This window comes from Ammodytes marinus, assembly GCF_949987685.1.
Source record: "Ammodytes marinus genome assembly, chromosome: 3".
Classification (NCBI taxonomy): Eukaryota; Metazoa; Chordata; class Actinopteri; order Uranoscopiformes; family Ammodytidae; genus Ammodytes; species Ammodytes marinus.
In genome coordinates this window covers 28,173,955-28,198,359 of record NC_137232.1, presented here as the reverse complement: position 1 = coordinate 28,198,359, position 24,405 = coordinate 28,173,955, and the positions used below count along the sequence as shown (strand labels likewise).

At 41.5% G+C, this 24,405-nt stretch overlaps 1 protein-coding gene across 1 annotated transcript; it reads left to right on the top strand.

Moving 5' to 3' along the window:
• Positions 1–2,022: 2,022 nt before the first annotated feature.
• On the top strand, positions 2,023–3,096 carry LOC307248437 (putative nuclease HARBI1; the record flags this gene model as incomplete). Its single annotated transcript, XM_080024835.1, has 2 exons — positions 2,023–2,135; positions 2,250–3,096. 2 exons carry the CDS (start codon positions 2,023–2,025, stop codon positions 3,094–3,096), a joined length of 960 nt encoding a protein of 319 aa, XP_079880961.1.
• Positions 3,097–24,405: the final 21,309 nt, after the last annotated feature.

The following is a 24,405-nucleotide window of genomic DNA, read 5'->3' as shown; positions in this document are numbered from 1 at the left end:
TTTCTTGTGTTAGAAACATAATTTATCAAATTAAACATGAACCAGCTGGCATATTATGCACCAATTACACTGTAAATCACAGATGACTCTGCAGCATGACAGTGACTGCACACTGCTGTTATCAGACTCTTCCCCCAATCACTGCGGCACCCCAGGAGGAGTGAATGCTTATATCCTCCTCACACGTTGCCCGGCTGACTCCATTTAAACTTGAAAACACACACGCCTCCATCTGTAACGCCCCAGTGCCAGCAATATAGCCCCCCAGAGCCCGCACATCCATATTCCCATGCCTACGCTCCACTTTGCTCGGCTGGGCTTTATTAATGCAATCCTTCCACATTATCCATCATTTCTCTCTGGCAAAGTCCTGACAGTTAATTAGATGGGACATTTGCTAGAACTGTATTAGGCATTAACACTAAAGGGGGAAAAAAATAACCTTTTGGAGAAAGCCAGAAATCATGACCTGTGACAGCAAAACAAAAAAAACAGGCAGATATAGATGGAGAAAGTGAGATACAACACAACTAAATGTTTCAAACTTTTACACCTTAACGGGGAGGAACATCAGATGGGCTCCATACATCACAGTGTCTGTCTGTGGCCAGACTCACTGAGGTCAGACACTGATGAATGGTTCACTCTTTCAAAACCCACAGCTTTACCTCAGTGTATGTGTACACACGAATCATGTTAAATTATATTGAAAAACAGCAGTCAAGAATAAAGAGCTTTCACCAAAATTACCAAGAAAACAAAAACATACTTCGAGCACTTCTGATAATACAATAATTCGTAGAACACAGGTAGCATGGATTTTTTTTTGCAGAGACATTCGCTACATTATAAATGTGTATGCTATTGGACACATTGTTTCTCACAGCATTACAAATTAAACATTTAACTCAGGGTGAAATGGCCACATGTTAATCAAGTAACAATTTTCTGTATAATGTCGATAACATGATGATGACAATGATGACACATAAACCCATCTTAAACACATATTTTGGCATTTTGTTCTTCTTAAGAAATCTGTTCTTTGAATTACATTAACATTGCAAATGTTATTAGGTTGAACAACGATAATATCTGTGTAATGAATTGTTTAATCTCTCTATTGTACAACATAGAACAATTGATTTAGAGATTACATTCATAATGGTAGAAGGACATGCCCTGTGTTATTTTGTTAAAGTAATTGTGTGAGGAAAAAAGTTGGAATATTTGGAGAAACATCTAACATTTTTTAGGAATAAGTCGCAACAGAGTTAAGTTGGTTGCTCAGACAGTTACACCGTTATCCGTACAGTAGGTTTTTAGGATTTTATATGGATGTCAAAGCGTTTCCTGACATTTCCTGTTGGGTAGGATACAGTTACATGTTTCATTTAAACTTTCAGCTTAGTTCTCTAAATTGTATAACTTATTAATGTAAAAAAATATTCACTGTTCATTTTTTTTCATAGCATATAGGCTGTAAGTAAGGCTTGTACTAGATTCCTCAAGCCGACATTGGCCGCGTTTCCCAGATTCCCAAAGAGCCTCTTTGGGCAAAGTACTACTTTGGAGCGCTCTTAAGAACGCTGTGAAAGAAGAATGCGTTTCCCAGATTCGTTCTTAGCGAAAGTAGTACTTTCACTAAGATGGAACTGAAAGACGGAGCTTACCCACTCTTTCAACCTTTCTTAGCGACCAAATCGTCAGTGATCATGCCGCGTCAGGGAAATTTATTTCCTCCACTTTTCGAAATAATAAAACAATGCTCAATGCGGACCACTGGCGCAATAAACATAAACTAATAGTAGAGAATTTTTTTTTTTTTAATGAATTACAGGTTTACGTTTTCCACACACAAGAGTTTATAGTACTACACATAAAAAAAACTTCAACAACCCTGTGGCATTTCACAGATATCAAGGAAACAAATTGAATTGAATTCAGCTGAACCTCATTGAGAGCGGATGCACCTGCTACTCTATATAAAGGCGTTGCCAAAGTCCGTGCCTGTGAGAAACCATGGCTGCAATACAGCAAATTCTCGCTGCCAACCAACCGCGTCGCCGTGCGCGAAGCCAGACGGTTTACATTAATGCCTACGTGCGTCAGAACTTCTCCCCACTGGACGTGCTGTCAGACCGGGCCGTCCAGGCAAAGTACCGGCTGCCCCGTGCGGAGATCCGACGACTGATAACTCTGGTGTCTCCACACATCCAGAGAGCAACCCGCTGCAATTTTGCCCTCAGCCCGGAGGTGCAGCTCCTGGCTGCTCTGCGTTTTTACGCAGTGGGAAGCTTCCTGGAGGTGGTGGGGGACGGCACCGGCCTCAGCAAGGCATCGGTGTCACGGAGTGTGGCAGCTGTGACACCAATTCTCCTGCGCCATGCCCGGACCCATATCAAGATGGCCACCACACGGGACGAGGTCCGCATGGTCCACCAAGGGTTCCACGCAGTGGCTGGGATCCCCCGGGTGATCGGTCTGGTAGATGGCACCCTTATTCCAATCCACAATCCCTCCCTGGTGGATCCGTGCTGGATTGGTCGCAAGCACTACGCGGCCATCAACACCCAGGTGGTGGTGGATCACAATGGCCTCATCACTGACATCGTCGCCAGGTGGCCAGGCAGCACTCACGACAGCTTCATGTGGGCCAACTCAGCTGTGGGGCAGAAGGCTGGGAGAGGAGTGTTTGGCCGGAGCATCATCCTAGGGGACAGTGGCTACCCTCTCCGGAGTTACCTCGTGACGCCGGTAACCAACCCAGCAACACCACAGGAGGAGAGATTCAATGAGGCCCACACACGCACCAGGACGAAGATCGAACGGGTGTTTGGCATTTGGAAGTCCCGCTTCAGGTGCATTCATCGTTCGTCGGGGGGGCTGCGCTTGTCACCAATCAAGTGTTGCCGAGTGATTGTTGTCACCGCCATGCTGCACAACATTGCAGTGCGCGTTGGCGCAGATGAGCCGCCTCCTGTTGAAGAGCAACATTCAGAGGACGAAGCCCCGAACCCCGCCCCCCGCCATGTGCGAGCAGTACTGCATCAGGCCGGAGCCCAGACCAGACAGGAACTTATCCACCTCTTCTGAGGTCCAACAACCCCAGCCCCTACCCCTTCACCACAAGTCGCCAAGCACTGATCACCAATAAACCCACAACCATAAACCCACAACCACCACACCACCCATAACAACTGTCAGGCCTGAAGGCTGAAATAAATAAACAGAACCAGCAGATATAGGCTACATGTAACGTCCTGCACACTATGATTAATTGCTTCAGTGTCCGGGTGCTTTACCTGAAAGTATGGCACTGGACTGTTAAGGAAGTATTGTTGCATACAGTATGTGGGAGTATAGTGTCCACGTTTCTGAGGTGACCATGTAACAAGTGGGAAATTAGCACAAAACATGCTGTGTTGAAAGGGCGCACAATAAGCACACGTCATGAACCTACGCTTAGATAAATTACAAATTGCCTGGGACTTTTTGTTGCTATTTGACACCCTCATTTCAATGCAAAATGATCCACACAATACATGGTTGAAAAGGAAACCAAAGTAGTTTATTGAAAACATATGGGGGGGGGGGGGGAGCTCCGCGCTGCATCTAGTGGGCCTCTGCATCACCTGCAATGAAGGGAGATTGATTAGTGAAATTGAACGGGATACATTGGGTAATGCAGATAAAACATTGAAATGCCCCTAACCTGAATCCTGGGGAAAGATGATTGGCACCGAGATGGAGGGACGGTTGAACTGGGCCTCCGCAAGCGCCAGCTGTCTCCGGTGCAGCTCCAACCTCTCCTGCTTCATCCGGACCATCTCTTCCTGCAGGGCAGTTTGTCTTTGGAGGTGGCCCTCCATCCCCCGCAGCACCACCAGCTTCTCCCTCTCCAGGCGCACCAGCGTCTCACTGCAGGTGCAGGTTGTTATTGCGGGCCGCCATCTTGAGCCTCCACGCATACGGACACCGGGCCCTGCTGGTTGGCGCGCAGGGTCAGGCCACGGTTGTTGGGGGTCGTCCTCTCCTGGTGGCGTGCACGTCCCTGCTCTGCTCCCGGATGGCTCCTCTTCATCCTCACTTAATGAGAGCCCCTCGTCCCCCAGCACATCGATGCCCCCACTAATGCCTTCAGAGGCCGTCTTCCCGATAATTGAGAGGACTTTCTCCTCGTCGGGAGTGAGGGTTGTCCCACCCGGTGGTCCACCACCCGTGCCCATGGCTTCGCTCCTCACCTCGGCACTCTTCCTCTTAGTTTGGCTCTGGAACTCCTGCCACTTCTTTCTGATTGCGCCCCAGTCACGCAGACCACATGGGCTGGAGGGGGACATCTTTTGGGCTATGGCCTGCCAAACATGGTTCTTGACGGTGATATTTTTTTTGCCCTTTGTTCCCCCGAATAAGATATCCTGGTGCTGCCAGACCTCGTCCACCAACACGCCCATCTCCTCTGCGGTAAACGCCGGTGCCCGCTTGCTTCTTTTTACGCGGGTTCCTTCCATTCTCACATATGTGTGCCTATATCCACGGGGGTATATATGCGCTAATGGGCCTGATTACTACTTGGATACACCTGTTGGCACACACACACACACACACACACACACACTCACACCTGCACCCACACACATACAAACGCTACATACTTAAACTAATTGAACCTGTGTGGGGGGACCACGGGGCGCTGTGTGTGACTTATGCGCTGATAAAGAGGTGGGTGATCGATTTGCCTGGCATCGATTTATTCAGTTTTAGCACCACTGCGGTGGACAGCTCCCACCAAAGTACTTCTTTCGATGCTTCTTTCGCTTCATCTTACGGCTCTCCAAAGAAGGCACTTAAGATGGCATCTGGGAAACACCCGTATCTTAACGCTCGTTCTTTGGCGAACCCTTCTTTCGACCCTTCTTTGGCCCCAAAGAACGATCGATTCTGGGAAACGCGGCCATTAATGGCAGAAAAAGCCCTATACCCATCTAAAATATGTGCCGTCCATAATGCCCTATGGGGAACGGAGCCCAAGAGGAGATGTGCTTCTCATGTGTGATAGATGGAGCGCTGAATGTTTCATCCCTCGCTGATCCATCCTGCTTTTGACATTCCTCTTTGACAAGATAATATGAAGGTACAATGTTCACTGCACAATGGCACTGTTTGGTAATGTAAATGTATACCATATAGCCCTTTTTCTTGGCTGATGGTTACCTAGGTAATCTCAAAAGCACTTCCCTCGCAGAGATGCACCTTGAGAACATGATTAATGGCAGCTATTCTCATGGCCCACATAGCACAATATTATGATTGCAGTGACAGGCAGTATAGGTTTTGAGCGATAGTGTCTGATCAACCTCCATGGATATACATGGGAAGGATTATAAATATACAAGTCAAGTATCACGATTTTCATCCTCTAATAATTCAGCTGATTTTGCCATTGATTGACTAATCACCTAGTCCATGTTAGAACATGGTGGAAACTGTTTAGAAGCCCAAGGGGCCTTGCTCAAGTGGCTTGGTTTTGTCCAACCATCACTTAAGATTTTCCATTAAGAATTAAATAAAGCATAGGAAAAGTCACAAATCCTGACATTTGATAATCTGAAACAAGTGACTGATGTGTCTTGTAACAAATAATCAGTGATCCAAAAAGTCCCCTAATATTAATGACCTATTTATCGTTTCCCATTGATTGCTTTCTATTCATTCTCTGTTTATCAAACCTTCCCCTTTGAGGAGTTGTCCAATCTTACAGTCTCCATATTTGAAGAGCTGTCGGGTACAAAGACAGTTTTAGCCATGTGCCACTGAGGCATAGAACAGATCAATAAAGACGCTTTACTCACACCTTATTATAAGAACATTACTTGAAGCATTATGCCTACAGTTGCCATCATCTACACTCAATTGATGCCCTTGAAAGAATCTAAATCCAGCAAAATATTCCTCCCTTCAGTCTTCAGCTCCCACTGTTTTCAGACCAGCGGGGGGGAAAAACATGTTATCCTTTCATTGGCTGGGTAATACTTTACACCAGGTATTTTTCCAATGATATATGTAATGTGTAGAAGGTCAATACACTTGAGAGGTCTAGCACAGTTCCAAAATAGGAATATAGCCTAATACAAAACCTGTGCCGTCCAAGGGTGAATTTTCATACAAATAGCCATTTTCATAAAAGCTGGAGGACTAAAAAGGTCTTTGCTGTTCTGTGTTCGCGACCGAGTGAAGTAATTACTGCTGGAGAAGGACCTCCGTTTAGTTAAGTTTGACACAGGGCACAGTGTCTCTGAAGAACATTCATTTCATCACAGTGGGTCTGGGGTTGGGGACTGATTTGCGTGCAACATTGTTTAACACTGCACTTACAGGGCTTTGAATTAACCCAGAGACAGAAACAAGGCTGTCTCAGACTCCCATCGCGGTGAGCTGCGGCGCTCCTGTCAGAATGTCAATTTACGAGCTCAGCCGACCCTATGTCTGTGCACGGTGTGTGGGCATGCAGACACACACACACACACACACACACACACACACACACACACACACACACACACACACACACACACACACACACACACACACACACACACACACACACACACACACAACTACAGTGTTTGTGTCATGGCCAGTGATTTAGCTGCTCCCCGATGTGCAGTGCAGTTCTGTGAGCTGACGTGAATAAACAGGCTGTGGCCCAAGCCGTGGTTTTTAAATAGCCTACCCCGTTGAACCTCACCTTACTCCAAAGTACGGACGGAAGCTTCGAAGATCTCAAATTAGCATTCCACATTTACATATCCGCTTGTATATTCATGCTCATATCCGGAGCGATTTAAATTCCCATGCCAGTCAAGCAGCTCACCTGAGTTGAAAATAAGCTCCGGTTTCCTGGCTTCTTCTTTTTCAGGCTATTACCGATTCATCAAGAGGTATCCTGTAGGTGCCGACTTTTTAAAATGTCATTATATATCTTAAAGTAGCTTTCTTCTTGAAGTGGTGTGAATTAAGATGTGCACTGAGTGACAGGAGCCTCCTTATTTAAACCACCTCCTCACTGAAGATTTCAAGGGAAATTAAGGGGATTTTTTTTTTTCACTGTCACATTTTCCCAACATTCTTTAAATTATTCTGTTGGAAATGAATATGATGTTCTAAGAATATACATGAGCAATAACATCCAAAGCAAAGATTTCAGTTTATATTACATCACTTCTTGTCCTTCCAACCCCCTTTCTGTTTTTCTCTGTCTTATCATTTGAAAAACGCTAAACAGCAATGTCCATGAAGTAACAAGAACACATTCTACAGTAAAAGGCTTTGAATGTATTGCATGCACCCTTTTCACATTTTCCAGACGTGTCGTATCATGATTCTTTTAGTTTTTTTCACATGGATATTTTGTCACAAGCTACAGGAACACATATCACAAATTCATAGATTCAATGTCATGGATTTTATGGATTTTCATGGTGGCAGACAAAAAATTAATTAAAAAAAAATTAAAATGTTTATCGACCATATAAACAAATAAAGGTTGTTTAGAACAATTTTCTTTATATTTACATGCCGGGTCAGCTAGAATATTTTGAATAACACTGAAAAGTTCATTCTTTTTGTCCAATTGACTACAAAAAGTGAGACTTCCACAAAAGGTTAGGGAAAACATAAATAAATAAAAAATAAATAAATACAAATAGATAAATAAATACACTCTTCAATTATTCAGACGACTAAAGGTTAGTTAATGACAGAAATTATTTTATTTTCCTTTCTTCTCCCCCCTGGGAGTGTGCCATGATAAGACCCCACAAGCAAGTATAGTCCAACTAATGACAAAAAATGAATACATCAATTTGTTAACATGGAACTGGTGAAGTTGGCTGCTTTCGCAGGTATAGCTGTATTAGTTGGAATCACTGTCCACCTTTATGTGGTCCCATCCCCCCAATTGTCACTTAATCTGTTCAACATGCATTCATTAGATACAGTTTCAGTCATTGCATTGACCCATTCTTCAACTTGTGGGGCCTTTGGTATCTTCCAGTGCCTTAAAATAACTCGGCAGGCCGTTATTATACCCACAACGATTACAGAAACTCACACTTCGATACATTAGGTATTTGAGATTTATCCCCCAGTAAACGGAGCTCTGGGCTTAAAGGAATTTCTGAACCAAACCAATTGCTTAAAATCAATGCCAACAACGTCAATAGTTTAATTATGTGGAGTTTAGCAGGAGTATAAAAGTATCGGTAACACTTTATTTGAAGGCGTATACAAAACACTGTCATAAGACTGTCATAAGACTGTCATTACACTGTCATGACACCTGTGATGAACATTATGAATGGTTATGACTGTTGTCATAAAGTGTCATTCGGTAAATTATGTCAAGTTTAATGCCACATTGACATTGTATGAGATGTATCTATGTAATATCTTGTATTGTGTGAGCATGATTCTTTTTATGTATTTTGCATTGTTATGAAAATGCATTTGGTTACGTTTGGGGAGCCTCACAGAGACTCTCTGAAATGCAAATGTGTAATGACTCAGCCTTAATCAAAGTGAATAATAATTCATGACCTGTCAAGACTCATTGATCTGATTTCAGCGTGGATACACCCACATGGTTTGGCTGAGAAGTGATGCATGAGAAACATGCAGTTTTTCAGTACAGACACTCATTGCACATACACTGCACACTGTGACAGGTACGGTGTATTATCAATCACCTTATGATATAGCTCACTGGTGAACTTGTTCTAAGATTACAAATTCACATTAAAGTAGAAAACAAGACCCTTATTATATCCTAATTATGTTACTGTAACTGCGCCATCTCAATGTACTTCTACCCTTCCCTTCTGAAAAAACAATCATAATAGTTTATACATCTCAGTAATCTAAATAGTATAATGACTAACATATACTATTTTTAAAAATATGTGAAAAAATAGACGTGGCTAGCAATCCCTGCATTTATAAATAAACATGCACACACACACACACACACACACACACACACACACACACACACACACACACACACACACTCTCTCTCTCTCTCTCTCTCCCTCTCTGGGGTGAACCTTGTGTGTTTCTGCCCTTGCAGAAGCATTCAATCTCCTAACATGCCTTTCATGCCTGTCATCAAATCGGAGAGTGTGTTACCATAGCAACGGTGTTTCGGGCACAGCCTCTGGTGACTGCTTCTGGCCAGGACACACACACACACACACACACACACACACACACACACACATACACACACACACACACACACACACACACACACACACACACACACACACACACACACACACACACACACACACACAGTTAGAGATATGTGAAGAGAGAGCAGGTGAAATACGTTATCTGAACATCAAAGAGAGACCCGTTGACCTGCGTACTGCTGTTTTAAAGCACTAATCAATTTCCCACTAATCTCAAACAAAAGGTGAAAAAATGTAAGACCTGCATTATTGCCCTTTTGTGATTTGAATGATTATACTATAATTCTTGAAAAAGTGCCAACATACGCCATTCAACAGTGGCAGCTTCCTGAGATGACTCACTTGGCATTAAGGCCCCGTTTAAAGGTCCAACATGATACTACTCTTGTCCACTAATCTAAACCCAGGTCCACTTTGCAGGTTTTCCAAACATAGCTACTATTGTGTTGCATGTGCAACAAAGCTGTGCTGTTACCATGACAGACATCCTGATGGTTTTCCATTGCAAAGCATATTGGATGCAGATCATGATGCCTGATTCAGATGTAGATTTAAAAGGTAAGACATTCAGAGGATGGTGCAGCCTTGTAGGAGGTATGTGTGCTCCCTGAGTGCTTCCTAGGTTCTTAATCTTTTTACACAGTTTATTTCACACTTGACTGTAGGGCACTCAGCTTTCCAGAGTAGCTTTGCTTTTGAAGACTGCAAATTGGGAACTTGCAACGAATGGAGAGGTCGACAGAGGGTACACAGGGAAGTGAATACATTTCCATCCAACGTGCTTCAGGAGGATTTTATTGTATTGCCAATTGGCATTAAAGAAAAACTCAGTTGTACTAGCAAAGGCCTTTATTTCCTCATGTGCATGCTGTGAAGCCTATGCTTATCAGGCACTTTCAATGGACTCTTTAGTTGTTGGCGATTTAATCTTTTTCCCATTTATATGCTAAGTCCGCCACAAAACAATTTTGTGGCAACATCATCTTCAATGATCCTAATCTTTCTGGCATACATTTGAAATGCAGGATTTGCAGCGCCTTGAACTGCCTGTGCTGTTTAGAGCCCAGGAAGCTAGGCAACATGTAGGCGAGGGTCAAGCCTTGTCAGTGTGGCACCAGAAACCCTTTGCGTGTTACTGCTGGATGGAGAAAGTGTGGAAACTCTGTGGCAGTAATGGCGTTTGAAAGAGGATCGTTTCCGAAAAGGACCACAAGCCCCCCGAGAATTATTACTGTCCCTGAGGGTGGCAGAGAGAAAAAAGAACAGCAAGGCAAATGGGAACGTAGAAATCTCCCAACCAAATAGATGTGAACGCTCAATAGCCTCGGGACAAAACAGTCATACAAGACAAGACCAGGCGTCTGAGGACAAAACCAGAGATCACTTCTCGAAGAAAACAGAACCCAAGGCTGAAGGAAAACCTGAGAGATGGTGGCCTGCTGTTTGTAGATTGAATTCTTTTCAACATTGTACTAGAAAACATGTTGAACCATGAAGACTTAAAGCTTTTATTTAAACATGTAATAAAGAAATGTAGGCCTATTGATATTCCTATTATGTTACTTGTCTGTCTTTATCTCTATCGCTCTAGATGTCCAAATGTCTGTGTCTAGAGGCTTTTTTTAAGGCTGCAAGATTGTAAGTGCTGTTTTCATCAGTTTACTTCGTCTTCTGTATGTAAAAATAATTTTGCATAGTGAAACAAATATGAAACCAGACCTCTAATGATGCACCAAAATCTTAACATCTAGTTCACATGCATTGCATTGCAGTGGTGCTGTAGCTCATTGGGCTGTAATGATGCCCCTTTTTTATTATTATTCCCCGGACGCCTTAGGAGAATCTGAACTAAAATTAGTTTTTTGGAGGGATTGGAGAGGCTTAGAAGAAGCTGGGTTCATCATTAGATGCCGCATGCTAACACTAGAAAGCTTAATGAAATATTCAGCGTTGTGCTGGTATGTCTGATGCTTTCTCGTGCTTCAGCAAGATTACTTTCATTTATTAAGACACAACAATGGGGCCAGGCAGAGGAAGTAAAAGCCTGTACAAGCTGCCCTACATATTTATGAGGACTCAAATCTATCAAAGTAGATGGGCGGATTTTTTTTTAAGACAAAACACATGTAGATGTGTCCTTTGGTGATTCATATTTCATGTGCTGCACTTGTGCTCGGTGGCTTTACAGGCTGTATATTTCAGTCCACTGAACTTCTAGCTCCGTGTAGTGAAGATGCTTTCCATTATGCACCGATGAATGCCACTAAAAGGAAAGTTTTTGACTTCCTTTGGAGCAGGACAGAATGGTGTGTGTGTGTGTGTGTGTGTGTGTGTGTGAACAAGTCTTACGATATTCTTAAACTCTGGATTACCTGGATGGATTTTACGCTCAATAAAAAAACAGGCAAAAATGCTCACACCTCACTGGCAAGATGTGTTGTTAATTGAGCATGCTGTCATGTTGCGATGAAATAATTGATGTGTCTTGACCTCACAATTTTTCAGACCACCGATGTACACTTCCCTGCTTTTCATGCAACACAACACTTTTCAAGCATGCATTCATGATACAAAAGGATCATGTGCTTGATTACTTCTCACTCATTTTCCCAGGAGCACGATACATCTGCGAGAAACATCTTAGTTATGTTGGCAAGCAGAGTCAAAATAAAGAATACCAGGGCTCAAATCATGCATTGTAGCTATCTTAAAGCTTCAACAATCTCCCCCCCCCCCCCCCCCCCCCACACACACACAATCACACACATTTTCATTGTCAGACAATGTAATATGGAAAACAAACAAATTGCCCTGGAAGTGCTGCGGATATGTTTTTAAAGAACTTGACACAAATATAACATCCCACCGCTGATATCCTCCTCTTGTCACAGCATCTTGCCTTCTAGACTGTATGGATGGAAATTATTTATTAGTTGAGATTTATTGAATGCATCTGCATGTGGCCCACTCTACCATGGGAGCCACAGTGCTTTGGAACACAACATAATGTTCTTGTTAGATCTCACAAACAGATACTGATTATGCACGACTGATGTGATAATTATAGCGGTAAAAGGAGACTTTAAAAGACAAAGTGCTGAGGAGCTAGAAAAATGGAGGCAGTCAGACACACATATAGGCAAATAAGCAGTTGTTTAAATCAATTCCAAGCCTATAAAAAGCGGCTGTACAGTAAACAAAACTTTTTTTTTTGCCCTATACCCAAGGACTTCAGCGGCTCAGTTAAGCCTTGTGGCATTGATTGAGGGGCTGTGGCTGAAAGGGCGATGTGGAATGATAAGGGCCTAATTAGAGGGTTTCATTTAGCTCTCTGCTGAGCTATTGAACGGTGCTGATTTTGCCTCTCATGACTGTGAAAGCTGCTCTTAGCTGTGTACGTGGATGGCTGGAGTCACACTTGTGTTCTAAAGAAATTCCTTACTGTGCGTCATCCTCTACGCACGATCCAACATTCGACAAACTTACCAATTTCATGTTTTTCTTCAACCGGTGCTCTGAATCTGAATCACATTCATTAGTAAGGGCTTATTTGTGATTGCCTTTGTATTTCTGTCCGATAAACGCCTGATTGAAACAAACCTCATTAACAGATCAGATTTTCAGACAGTTCAGTATGATACATTTTGGTATTAGCCATTGCATCCATGTTGTACTGTATCCCATCAGCAATGAGTTTGTGAAGGACTATCTTTGGGGAGCTGGGTATCCCTCCTGAAGCCCTTAACATGTTCAGGGTAGTGCCCCTTTAAAACCTGTTTTCACAGTATTCATTTTATTTAACAGTTCACCTCGAAAAAACAAGGAGGAGCAAAGGTTGATGATCCCGATTTGGATCCCATGAGGCAGTGTGACATTTATGTTGTGTTCTATGTATGTATGTTCACAGTGCTTTGCAGATGCCAGATCTTTGCAGTGTTGAACATTCAAACACAGACTGAGAAATAAAAGGACTACAATGGGAAACATTGGCCGTGGGCCCCATGTTCACTAAACAGCACTGGGCCGCAAGCAGTGGAGCACAGAGGTTTTGGCTTCCTGTTCATCGTAGCTACAGGAGGATGAGTCTGGCAGTGCTTCTCAAATTTATATCTTTGCACACCACTTGCCAGTTGGCATCAGTTGTTTCACTGATTGCCTTTACATTGACTAAACCTATTAATCTACAAAACTCCTTTGCCACATTATTTTAATTTGTATCAAAAGTTTCGTCAGACATAGCGTAGTGAACGGACTTTCATTGCTTTCTGGAAATTATATTACATTTAATAAGTGGTGGGCTGTGTAGTGGTACTTTAAATCGTACTACAAATTTGCAATAACATGAAAGGAACATCATCTGTTTCACAGTAACACAATATATATCTAAAGAAAGAGAGTCCTTTGGTTGCTGTTGATAATCACCTTTTTCACCATGCTTTTAATCCTATTTGGTTTTATCGTTAGAATCAGTTCATTGTAAATCCATTGCTGCGTTTGGGAAACACTGAACATCCCTCAGGTCAGGAGGCTGAAGCACTTTCCTCAGTGTGTCTACGAAGCCAGCTGTGTTACTATTCTCACTTGGCTGCTTTGTCTTATTGGAATCAATGGGAGACCAAGGTGGTTCACCCACTCCATTAATTTTGTATCATGAAACTGCAACTTTGCGTACACCCTGAAGTAATGCATGTCAGAAAGCCCCTGCACTTGTTTGTCTTTGGCCATTGGAGACCAACCACCTCCATATTAATGTCCTGTCCTCAGGTAAGAGTAAGGCACTGTGGGGTATTTCTGATTTAGATGAGACTTCATTCTTCCGAATCAATGAGCCTCAACCCCGCCCAACAACAGAAAACTAGCAAAGTGGAATGAAATGCATCGTGGTTCAAATGAATGGCACATGAGCCAATAAGCAATATTAGATCAGACCACATTGCTGCCTTCAATGGGTTTAGATGTAACAGACAGACTGCAAGGCAATGTCAGTTCACTGGCATTGCAGTTTGTTAGGGATAAAATGTTTCAAAAAAGCTATTTGTCTGCACTACAGGCGTCGTTTTTGATCATTGCTGGAAGTAAATTGGAGTTATTCAAAATGTGGGCATAAAAAGGGTGATATAAGCAACTCCTTACACCAACATATGGTGCAGGCTAAGATCGAAAGAAAAATGTCTTCTTCAACAGCATTTTTCAAAATGATGAGAGTGGCAGAAGATCATCCCAGCATCAATCACAATGTCTCTGGAAAAGGTATTTGTCAATGTGATTAAGTAGATTACATAAATGAAAATCTTTATCCTGAATGTAAATAACCTTTAAAGCAATGGATCACCTAAATCAGCACCACATTATTTTCTTTATTATGACTATTGAGCTTGAGCCTGAAATATGCCTGCATACCTTCAACACAGGCATTCTTTCCTCTGGGATTGAAAAAATAAAAGTATTGCTTTACTTTGCTTTATATGTTTAACATTTAACATGTTTAAAGATTATTGTTTAACATTTTATACATGTCTTTATAGCTAGGAATAAATTAATGGAGCTTTAACAAAACCAAACCCAGGATAAACAAACAAATGACAGATTGACTCTGCCAGCTGCCCGTGAACCCACTTGGGGACAAGCATGACGAAAAGTGTTGAGAGCGAATGCAATGGTGTTCACAATTTGTCTCCTTGCGAGGCATCAGTCATTCTCACCTTCGGGATCAGCAGGGCTGTACAGTGCGACAGTTTTGATCGCATTTGCTACTGAAATTGATCACGTGCGATGATGAATACAAGTCCAGTCGCACCAGTGCTAATGAGCAGATGCTGTCTGTTTGAGACACAGAGGAGCTATGCACAATACTGCTTAGAGGGCTCTACATTAACACTCTCCAAATGCGGGTGAATGTAGTCTTAGGCGAGTAAGTTATTAAGTCTACCCTCCACTTTGGCTGGTGAAAGATGTGTGCTCGGGATCTGTGCTTGTGCGGCGATTATAGTGTCTAACTTCACCAACGGTTAAAAACAGGAAGGAGACGGCTCTCTTTACATTAACGCAGTCAAGTTAGTGCGTGTGCAAACAGAACATTTCCTGTGTGCCTTCACAATAAAAGTTGGTTACTAGCCAAATGCGAGTTGACTCTTATTTTGAAGCAGGTAAGAACAGGAAGTTAGCGCTTCACAGCCCTGCAGTCAACCATGGACCTATAAAGAAAGCAGCCAACAGCAGTAACTATCTATGATTTAAACAAAGATTGACACAACCTATTTAACTTGGCCTAAATTGTACAACTATGTTTACTAATTTATTTAATAGGCTATATGTTCAATGTTTTAAAGTATGGTTTTCATTAAAAGAATGAAATGTTCTAAAAATGTTTGTTATTATTAGCCTAATATAATAATGATATGTTTATAAAAATATATAGGTATAGACATTATTTTTATAGTTTTATGGGGGGGAAATAATTCTGAATCAGCAAAAAAATTGCCATTGGCAGGTTAGACTCTTTTGTCTAAATTGCAATCAGTGCACCCCTATTCATTTTTCTACAATTATTACTGCACACTAGGATATCATATTCATTGAGAATCTCAAATAAAACCAAGATGACATGCTCAAAGGTAATTAGAGCTAAATGCAAGGGTTAGGGTCATGCAAGTTTTCGATCATACTTTGTGTGCTACCAAATTTATTTTTGTGCTACTGAATTTTTTTGCTTGCTAGCACCAGTGCTACCACTTTAAAAAATAAGCGTACAGCCCTGGGGATCAGGGTCATCCATATGTCCGTCTGCCCCTCTGGCCATCCGCATTGTATTCGCAAACGTACAGTACTTGAATTTGCTTGTGTCGTTCTTCTAAAATGAATGGATAACCGCTGTCTATTATCCAAAAAGCACACTGTACGCTGTGTATAGTGAAAAACCAAGTAAATAGCATTTTGTAATTTTATTTTTACACGGGATTTGAAATGTATTCATATTTTTATGGATTGTATGTGCTGTATTCAGGGACTGCAGACGGAAATAAGAAAAACTGCTATTCTCTGGCACAAAGCATCTTTTCTCTTTGAGATCAATGTTCTTGTTGTACATGGTCCCTGACAACTAAACTAAGAAATAAAATAAATAAATAACGAGCAGTTTAAATTTAGATAAACAGTGATTTGAGCACATGTACTGAACCACAATCAAATCAGTGGAGTGTTCTGGCACAACAAGTATTTGGATGTTCATTTGGTTGGGTTGCACCTGGTTACAGCAAATAGAAACACAGCACACACAAACATATCATAAATAAATAAACACAAATGTTTCTACCACTCTTTATTCAGTTGTTTTTAAGCCAAATTTGGCAGACAAGGATATTAATGTAAGAAGGTTCTGCAAAATCCTTTGTATTTTTTATATTTGTACAAATGTTCCTTTCTATAGTACCTGCATATGGTTTCTACAGTATAGTTAAAGATTCAGGAAAGATGGTGGGTTTGCTTTTATAAAAATAACATTAAATGTGGCTCTGTGATGGGAAATGCTGACAGATGTACAATATATCCATGACCCACCCTGACCTCAACACTCTTACTTTCCACTTCACTGCACACATAGCTGCTGCTTTCTATACTGGCACTGTATACTGAGCCTGGTATACATTGGACATGGCAACCCAGTATCACGGCAAGGACATACATTGTGATGTGCAGTATCTTCTTATATGAATGTAATTCCATGGTGATACTGGGCTGAGAGGTTAAGATATATAATTCCTTTCCATTGGATTGCTTCTGGTTAATGTCCATCTGAATACATGGAGTTTTTCCAAAAAAACACCTTTTTGGTCTATGCCATTTAGAAGGACACATAGAAGAGCTTTCTGTTCAGACGCATACAAAGCCATGCATCAAACATACAGTGTAATACAAACAAGACTGCAAAGGCTGTGTCATTGAAAAACAGAAAGGATATACCAGCTTGTTTCCACTGATACTTATGTACAATGTAAATCATGTGAAGGACATGGACATGTGAACATGTGTTTGTTTTTTAGTTCCTAAAGACTCTTCGCAGCATGCCGGTTGTAATTGCACAACATGTACAAATGTGGAGCTCTGCACGACAAATTTGGCCAGTTAGTAGAACTCCATTTGCTGGTTCCACTCCATTACTTCGATCAGCCCTACTGGAAAAGCCTTTCTGGCTTCAACCCGCTATGTATAATTGAATCTCTGTTGTTGTTGTCATTTCACGCATTTGTGTACTTTAATGTGAATTACAATTAGATAATCCTTGTCATCGGCTCTGCATGTAAAAAGCATTGCACTCGACAGCTGGCTCTTCCGTGTCCTTTACCATTAGCAAAAGTGGTACAAAACACAACGGAATTGGAATTTGTAATAATTTTTGTTTTTTAATTCAATATTCAAATTATATAGAATATTTAAAGGTGTTGATGTTTGCCCAAATAGGGTAACATTTTCATAGTTTGATTCATCATTCCCTTGATTTATGATACCGTGTTACTCACTGAGTCACCGACTGAATTGAAATTACAAACTAAAAAATTATTGATATGGGTGTTGGGGGGTGGGGGGAAGAAAGAGAGAGCAAAGCAGAGAGCAAAGATTCTTGGGGTTTGACTTTGACAGCCTAGTAAAAGAAACTGTCGCTCACCCTGGTTGCAAATCCTCTGACCAGATAGCCGTGAAAGAAAAAGAGGCAGTGAGAAGGGTGAGAGAGGTCTTTGATAATGCAAGAGACTTCACGCGCAGCCTTTGTGAGAAATGTACTGAAAGGAGAGCACAGAGGTCTAAATGAGGCCTTTTATTATGTTCTGGAGGGATAACGATCTGAGGCTTGATACGGTATACAGTACAGTGAGTCTGTTGCCTTTTAATATGAGGAAAAACAAGCCAAAGATATCAAAGTGTCCTCAAGGAGTTCTGAGAAAAGTGTCACTGATGGGTTTGCTGTTGAACCATAGTGGTGCTGAGAGAACCAATATCATCTGCCATACAGTGTCAACCATATGCATATTTTAATGCAAATTACTTCTCACAGTTTACCTGCTCCTTTTTCATTTATCTTTATAATCATTTGTGTGGGAATTTAAATCTGAATTATTTAATTGTGATGCCTAATGGTGATGGGAGATAAATGTAATAAGCACTGTGAACACAAAATGTCTAAGGCTACTTATCAGTTTGCCTCTTTCAAGAATGGCATCCAGTGTGTGGGAGACAAGCCCATATTAACGTTATATTAACGGTTAATATATTTCCTTAAACAACCTGTAAGTCTGTGACTTATAAGTCTCATCTCTTGTGACTGAAAAAAAATACCCTTTGAGAACACTTCTGATACATCTCGCCTCTCTGTTGCTTGTCTAATACATTTTTTGTTGTTGTTGCAGTTACTGACATATTACAGCCCCAGAAGTCCAGTGGGTCGAACACACCCATTGGCCCTTGATTGTTGGTGAAAAGTACTGTGGATATCCCCCCTCCCCCCCCCCCCCGAACGGCCACCAGGGGCATTAATGAGCCCATTCCCAAAAATACTTCAAGGAAAAGGACAACTTGGTTGGATTGACAAATGTGAGTAGCAGCCCACAGCTGCTTCCCTGAGCATTTCCATGGGACCAACCGAGACTGTTGAAGATACATTTCAGACTTTTTTCAGGCAGTGTGCAACATCTCATTACTTTTTCCACTTCATTTTAGAATAAAAAGCAATAGGTGTGACACATTTACACTTTAAAAAAAAGATGGGTGTTAAATAATACATTTTCAAACCCAACAGGACTCCAGATGCAGAGTATGGAGTATAAAAAAATCGCCACTCTCCAGTCCCTCAGAATAAATAATTCATCCCATATCATAAAGGGAAAAAATAGTAACGTGCTGATTTTGCATGACTAGATTAACAGCTGCGAGCAAACTGAAAAGGATCGATGAGCCTGGTAAACTAAACCTCCCTCTTACCTGACTTCATTTCCATTTTGGAGACTGCACAACAACAAAAAATAAGCCCCCTAATAAAATTCAAGGGTTCACTGCGACACTTGACTTGCTTCCCTCGATGAAGAAACACACTCTGATGGGAAGGTGAAATAATGAGAACTCGGATGCCTGAGAGGTACAGCGTAATTGGGATGGGCATATTCAATCAAAACACACTTCTATTCAATTTCCCCCCTTGCAGGCTTACCTTGCCCGTAATTTGTTTTGATTGGCACCAGTTGCGGTGTGCGTACTTGTTTCTCCTCTCATCGGGGAGTGATGGTCAGTCTATATAGGCGTGAATATAATTAGCCATATTACATCAGTGACCTTTTGAAAGTCGTTTCATGTTTTGACGAGATGTGACTGACTTCAAATTGCATGGGCTGTTATATTAATTGGGATGGGTCCTTCTGCACAGGCTGATGTGAGACATTATATTATCATTTTCATAGTTACTATGGAGACTATAGTGGGTGGCGCTTTATGGAGCATCAGATGAGTCAGGTGAGTCAACTTCATCTTGACACTTCAAGTGGTCACTGCATGAGCACCTAATGCCATCTAGTAACCATACCTATGAAACTACATCAAATTTGAATCAACTTCTCTCTGAACATTAAAAAAACTTCACAGAAGCAGTATGTATATCGGAATGGACTGAACCATAGTTGATGTTTCCACCCACTACAATAAGGCACATATAAAACCCTAAGAGTGATTTATAATAAAAGTTTGACACCCTCCATGTTAGTTGCATCCATTATTCATTTCTAAGCAACTATTTTTGCTTTTACTCCTGGCTAGACCAACATTTGCTTTTGCCTTTCATACAATCATCACTGATGGCCTGCATTAAAACTGCCTCAAGGACATAAAAGCAAACATGACAAATACAATTATGCACCATTAAAAAAATAATAAAAATAAAAACAGTGGATTCAAATAGGGTGCCTCTGTTCTGGTAAAATGCATCAGTGACCAAGGGAAGAATTTAGGGATAAGGAACAGTGTGTCTACTGCACACGTTTTTTTTCACTGTGAAATGTGTCTCTATAGTCTACAGTTTCCACACTGGCAAAATAGAATACAATAAAATGTAACAACCATGAAAGACATACTCTGTGGACAAAATAACAGATATAGTTAAAAAAATCAAATCCCATAACACAATACTGAAAACTAGAACATCCATTGAGTTGACTTAACAGCACCTGACAAAGTCTCAGCCAAAGCCTACCATTATAAGCTTTACAAATAGCGGATAGTACAGGGCTTCTGCATTGAAGTGTAAAATAACAACAACAGCTGATGTTTTTGTGAGCACTGAGCATGTATAACAATAGATAACTACATCATTTACCCTGTAGTCCAATTTGAAACATACCCCTTCAGAATCAGTTTAATGTGAAAGGAGACATGTATTTCTTTTTTTGCATTAATTTGATTTCCAATCAAGATATCTCTAATAGATATATCGTTAATATGGACAGAACAACCATTATAATGTTGGACAGTCCTAGTTTTAATGTTTTATTTTATTTACATCTGATCACCTAAATTAATGTGAAACTCTATTTCTATTTTTCAACCCCAAGAGACATTTTGTGATACTGTTTTCAACAAGCTTTTTCACCTCCAACAAGAGCATGTCTTCTTATTGTGAAGAGAAGGTGAGATTAAGTGTACCTGCATTGAAGAGAGATGATACACAGGAAAGATAATAATAGTCTACAAGTGTGATTCCATTTCCACATGCTGGTATACTCTTCATTCAGGGCCAACTATTAATGGAAGGTCTCTTGGGTACACTGTATGCTACTTTGGTTACCATGGTAAGGTATATGAATCATTTCCTTGTCTCACCAAATCATTTAATTGGCATTTAAAAGCAACACTTGGTCACACAGAAAACCTTTTTTATCAAACATCAAGCTTCCGTCTGTTTCCTTGCGTATATACAGTATAATAGGACAATCGGCGTTAAGCTGACAGAATGGCACAAGCGTCACGGCTGCCACCTGCCACAGCACATGCCATATGCACATCTTTACATGTCCACTCTAAAATGGTTCTGAAAACCATTCTTAGCCTTTGACAAAAGTCATATGAATTCTATTCAAGAGGTTCTGCAAGCTTTTTTTCAAATTGTATTATTTTGAATACCTAATGCAGGACAGGACAAAAGATCAAAGACCTTCTTAACCTGCAAAGAAACACGTATGCTTCAGCTAAGGTTAAAAGATCAAAGTCTTCCCAGAACACTGGTGATATTTTTACACAACATCTCAAATCAAGGCAGATGCTTGAACAGCTGGCAGGAACTCTGTTGCACAGTCTGAAATGAATTATGCTGTAGCTGCCTTGAAGCCGTATGTATGTAACATAGCTGTTGTCTGTTGTGTGGTCACTTTAACCATTATATAGCCAATGTTTGGGTTTTTGGACAAAACATAAACCCGAAACTGCATATTTTTCAGATAATGAAGTGGGGATACTAAGGGCCACATCCACAAAGAATGGATTGCGTGTATGGAGTGAAATCAGTCTCAATATTAATGAATGCACAGAGAAGGATTCACACTTGTATTTTGTGATTTATATATAAATGACTCTCTTCTCACAAATACATTTCAATGCACAAACAAATGGAAACCGTCATATATAAATGTAAAATAAATCCATCTATAATAAAAAGTTTCACAAACACATTTCCGATCCACACACAAATGTATATTGTTTTAAATAAATGTAATATAAATCCATAAATATATTAATTTAAAAAAGATTTGCAATTTTCATCAATAATGTGTTTGGATGTTGTTACATTTATATACAAACTGTTACATTTGAATTTACAAAATGCTTTTAATTTGTGAACTTCCTTGCATTCATGTGTGAATTGGTCTGTATTTATGTGTGGATTTTTGAGACTCCCCTGACGTCGCTGGATTCACAAATGCGTTTTTTTCAACCAGGAACTACCTGTAGCCAATCGGATGTCTTCCTCGTTTTCAGCCAGTGACAGGAGCGCAGTCCCACAAGCGTCCGCTTATGCCCAGAGACACGGGACGGTACGGTACATGGCGCGACTGTAGCTTCTGTCATTATTCGAAAGGGGTGGGGTTACCCAGGGAGCGTTGTGTGGTGAGAAAAGTCAAGCAAACGGTGATATAGTGTATAGCATCAGGTTTATTTTCAATCAAGAATAGCAAGAATTCTCCGCGGAGAGGTCACCGGTTCCAACACACGTAAGTATGTTACAAGAAGTGACGAATTCTTCCTTAAAACGTCATGTATTTAAGGAAACTCTGCCCCCCAGGGGGGGAGGCGTCCAACAATGGTTCGAAGGGGAGACAGGTAGAGAGGCAGACAGTTCTAATGTACCTACTTAACCATGGGAGGAGTTTGGGCATAGGACAATAGGAGTAATTGTGAATAAGTTAAACATAGGCGTGGCTGTCCGAGTGGTCGTTGGGCAATCTACGTCTCAGTTTCAGTCACAAACAAACATGCAGTATATCCAATTACACTTATAAGTCTATATAAAACAATGGCTAAGTAAGCATTCCAATATCTGAGTCTAGAGATATATCATATGCAAAATCTGCTACCACACTCCACAATTTTTTTTTTTTTTTTTTTTTTTTTTTTTGTACGCCCAACAGGCATGCTGAGAAAAAAGTAAAACTCAAATAAAAAGGCATAAAAAAAAAAAAAAAGGAACCAAAGTAATGTGAAAGGCAAAAGCGAAACCATAGCAGCCATAAAATGGTAAAGAAATAAAACCTCCACAAGGCAAGTTAGAGGAAAAAAAAACTAAACCATAACCCAACGCTGGCCAAAAAAACACAAACAGAAACTTGATCAATGGGAAAAAACCTCAATAGGCGTTATAGAGGAAAACATTAAACCAAATTTCTGTGTAAAAGAAACAAAACAAAAGTTTAAGGCGAAAGATACAAAGAAAGCTGAAACCAAATAAAAAACGATAAGGCAAAATAGTCCTAGAATGCCTTTAAAGTTCAAAAAAGTCCCAAGGGTAGCAGACAGGCACGGACATGCAGCAAAAGCCACCACTGGAGGCAAAAATCAAGTTCATTGCCTATCCGACTAAGGACAAACCTTCGCTTAAGGTCATCAAATCTCGGGCAGCCCAAACTGCCAGGTTGTAGGGAATAGGGGAGCTGTGGAGGATGTGGGGAGCTGATGGCAAATCCAGTCATCAGGGTGGTGGCTGCGTAGTCGGAGGAGTGGGAGGGGTTGGGGTTGTTGGTAGGGAGGGGGGGGGGGTTGTGGAGCGGGGAGGGGGGGGGGGGGGGGCAGACATTTCCATCAGGTCTGAAAGCATGGAGGGCGCACACTAGTGTGAGTGAATCCGGGGAGGGGGGCATCCGTGGTGCAGGTTAGGCAGCCGTTGCTGGGGGAGGTGGGGGTCGTCTGGCTCTCCTTGCGTCATCTTCCTCGTCGCTGCTGGTGCTGGTCCAGCTGATGTCATCTGGTCCATGCTGGTGGGCTGTAGTCCTGTAGGTGCCTCTCGTTCCGTTCGCTGTGACTGGCATGGATCCAGGTGGTCCGTTTCTGCAACCTTCACGGCCGTCATGGAGGAGAGGAGGAGTTGAAAGGGTCCCGTCCATCGCTTGCTTAGTCAGAACCTTCGTCTGGGAGCCTTGATCACAAAACCGATCCTCGGGTGGTGGCTGGTCGTGGTAGTGCATCTTTCACCAGTCTGTGGAGAGCAGAAAGAGAGGACAGGGGAGTGACCGTGATAGTGACAGTTGACAGCAGGCGTGCTTAGAAATAGCATCAAAAGGGTTGTCACTAATGTGTGTGTTGGATGCAGAAATCACCGTGAAGCCAACTTGGCCTTGCTCTGAGGCCAAGTGTCGTGAAGCAGAGACATCCACCAAAGCTCCAGGTCTGGAAGGGACAGCGGAGGCGCCTTTCAAGTCAGGACAGGGGGAAACACAGCTGCATACACTGTGACGCATAGAGGAGAGAAGGATATTGTTCAAATATAATCAAAGAGACAGCGACATGAGGTATTAACATGGCAATTTGAGAAAAGCCCACTAAATCAGCTTAAAAGGGAAAGAAGATAACATTTATAGCAGAAAGTCAAAGCCATAAATAACAACAATGTTGACTTGTCAAATAAACAAAG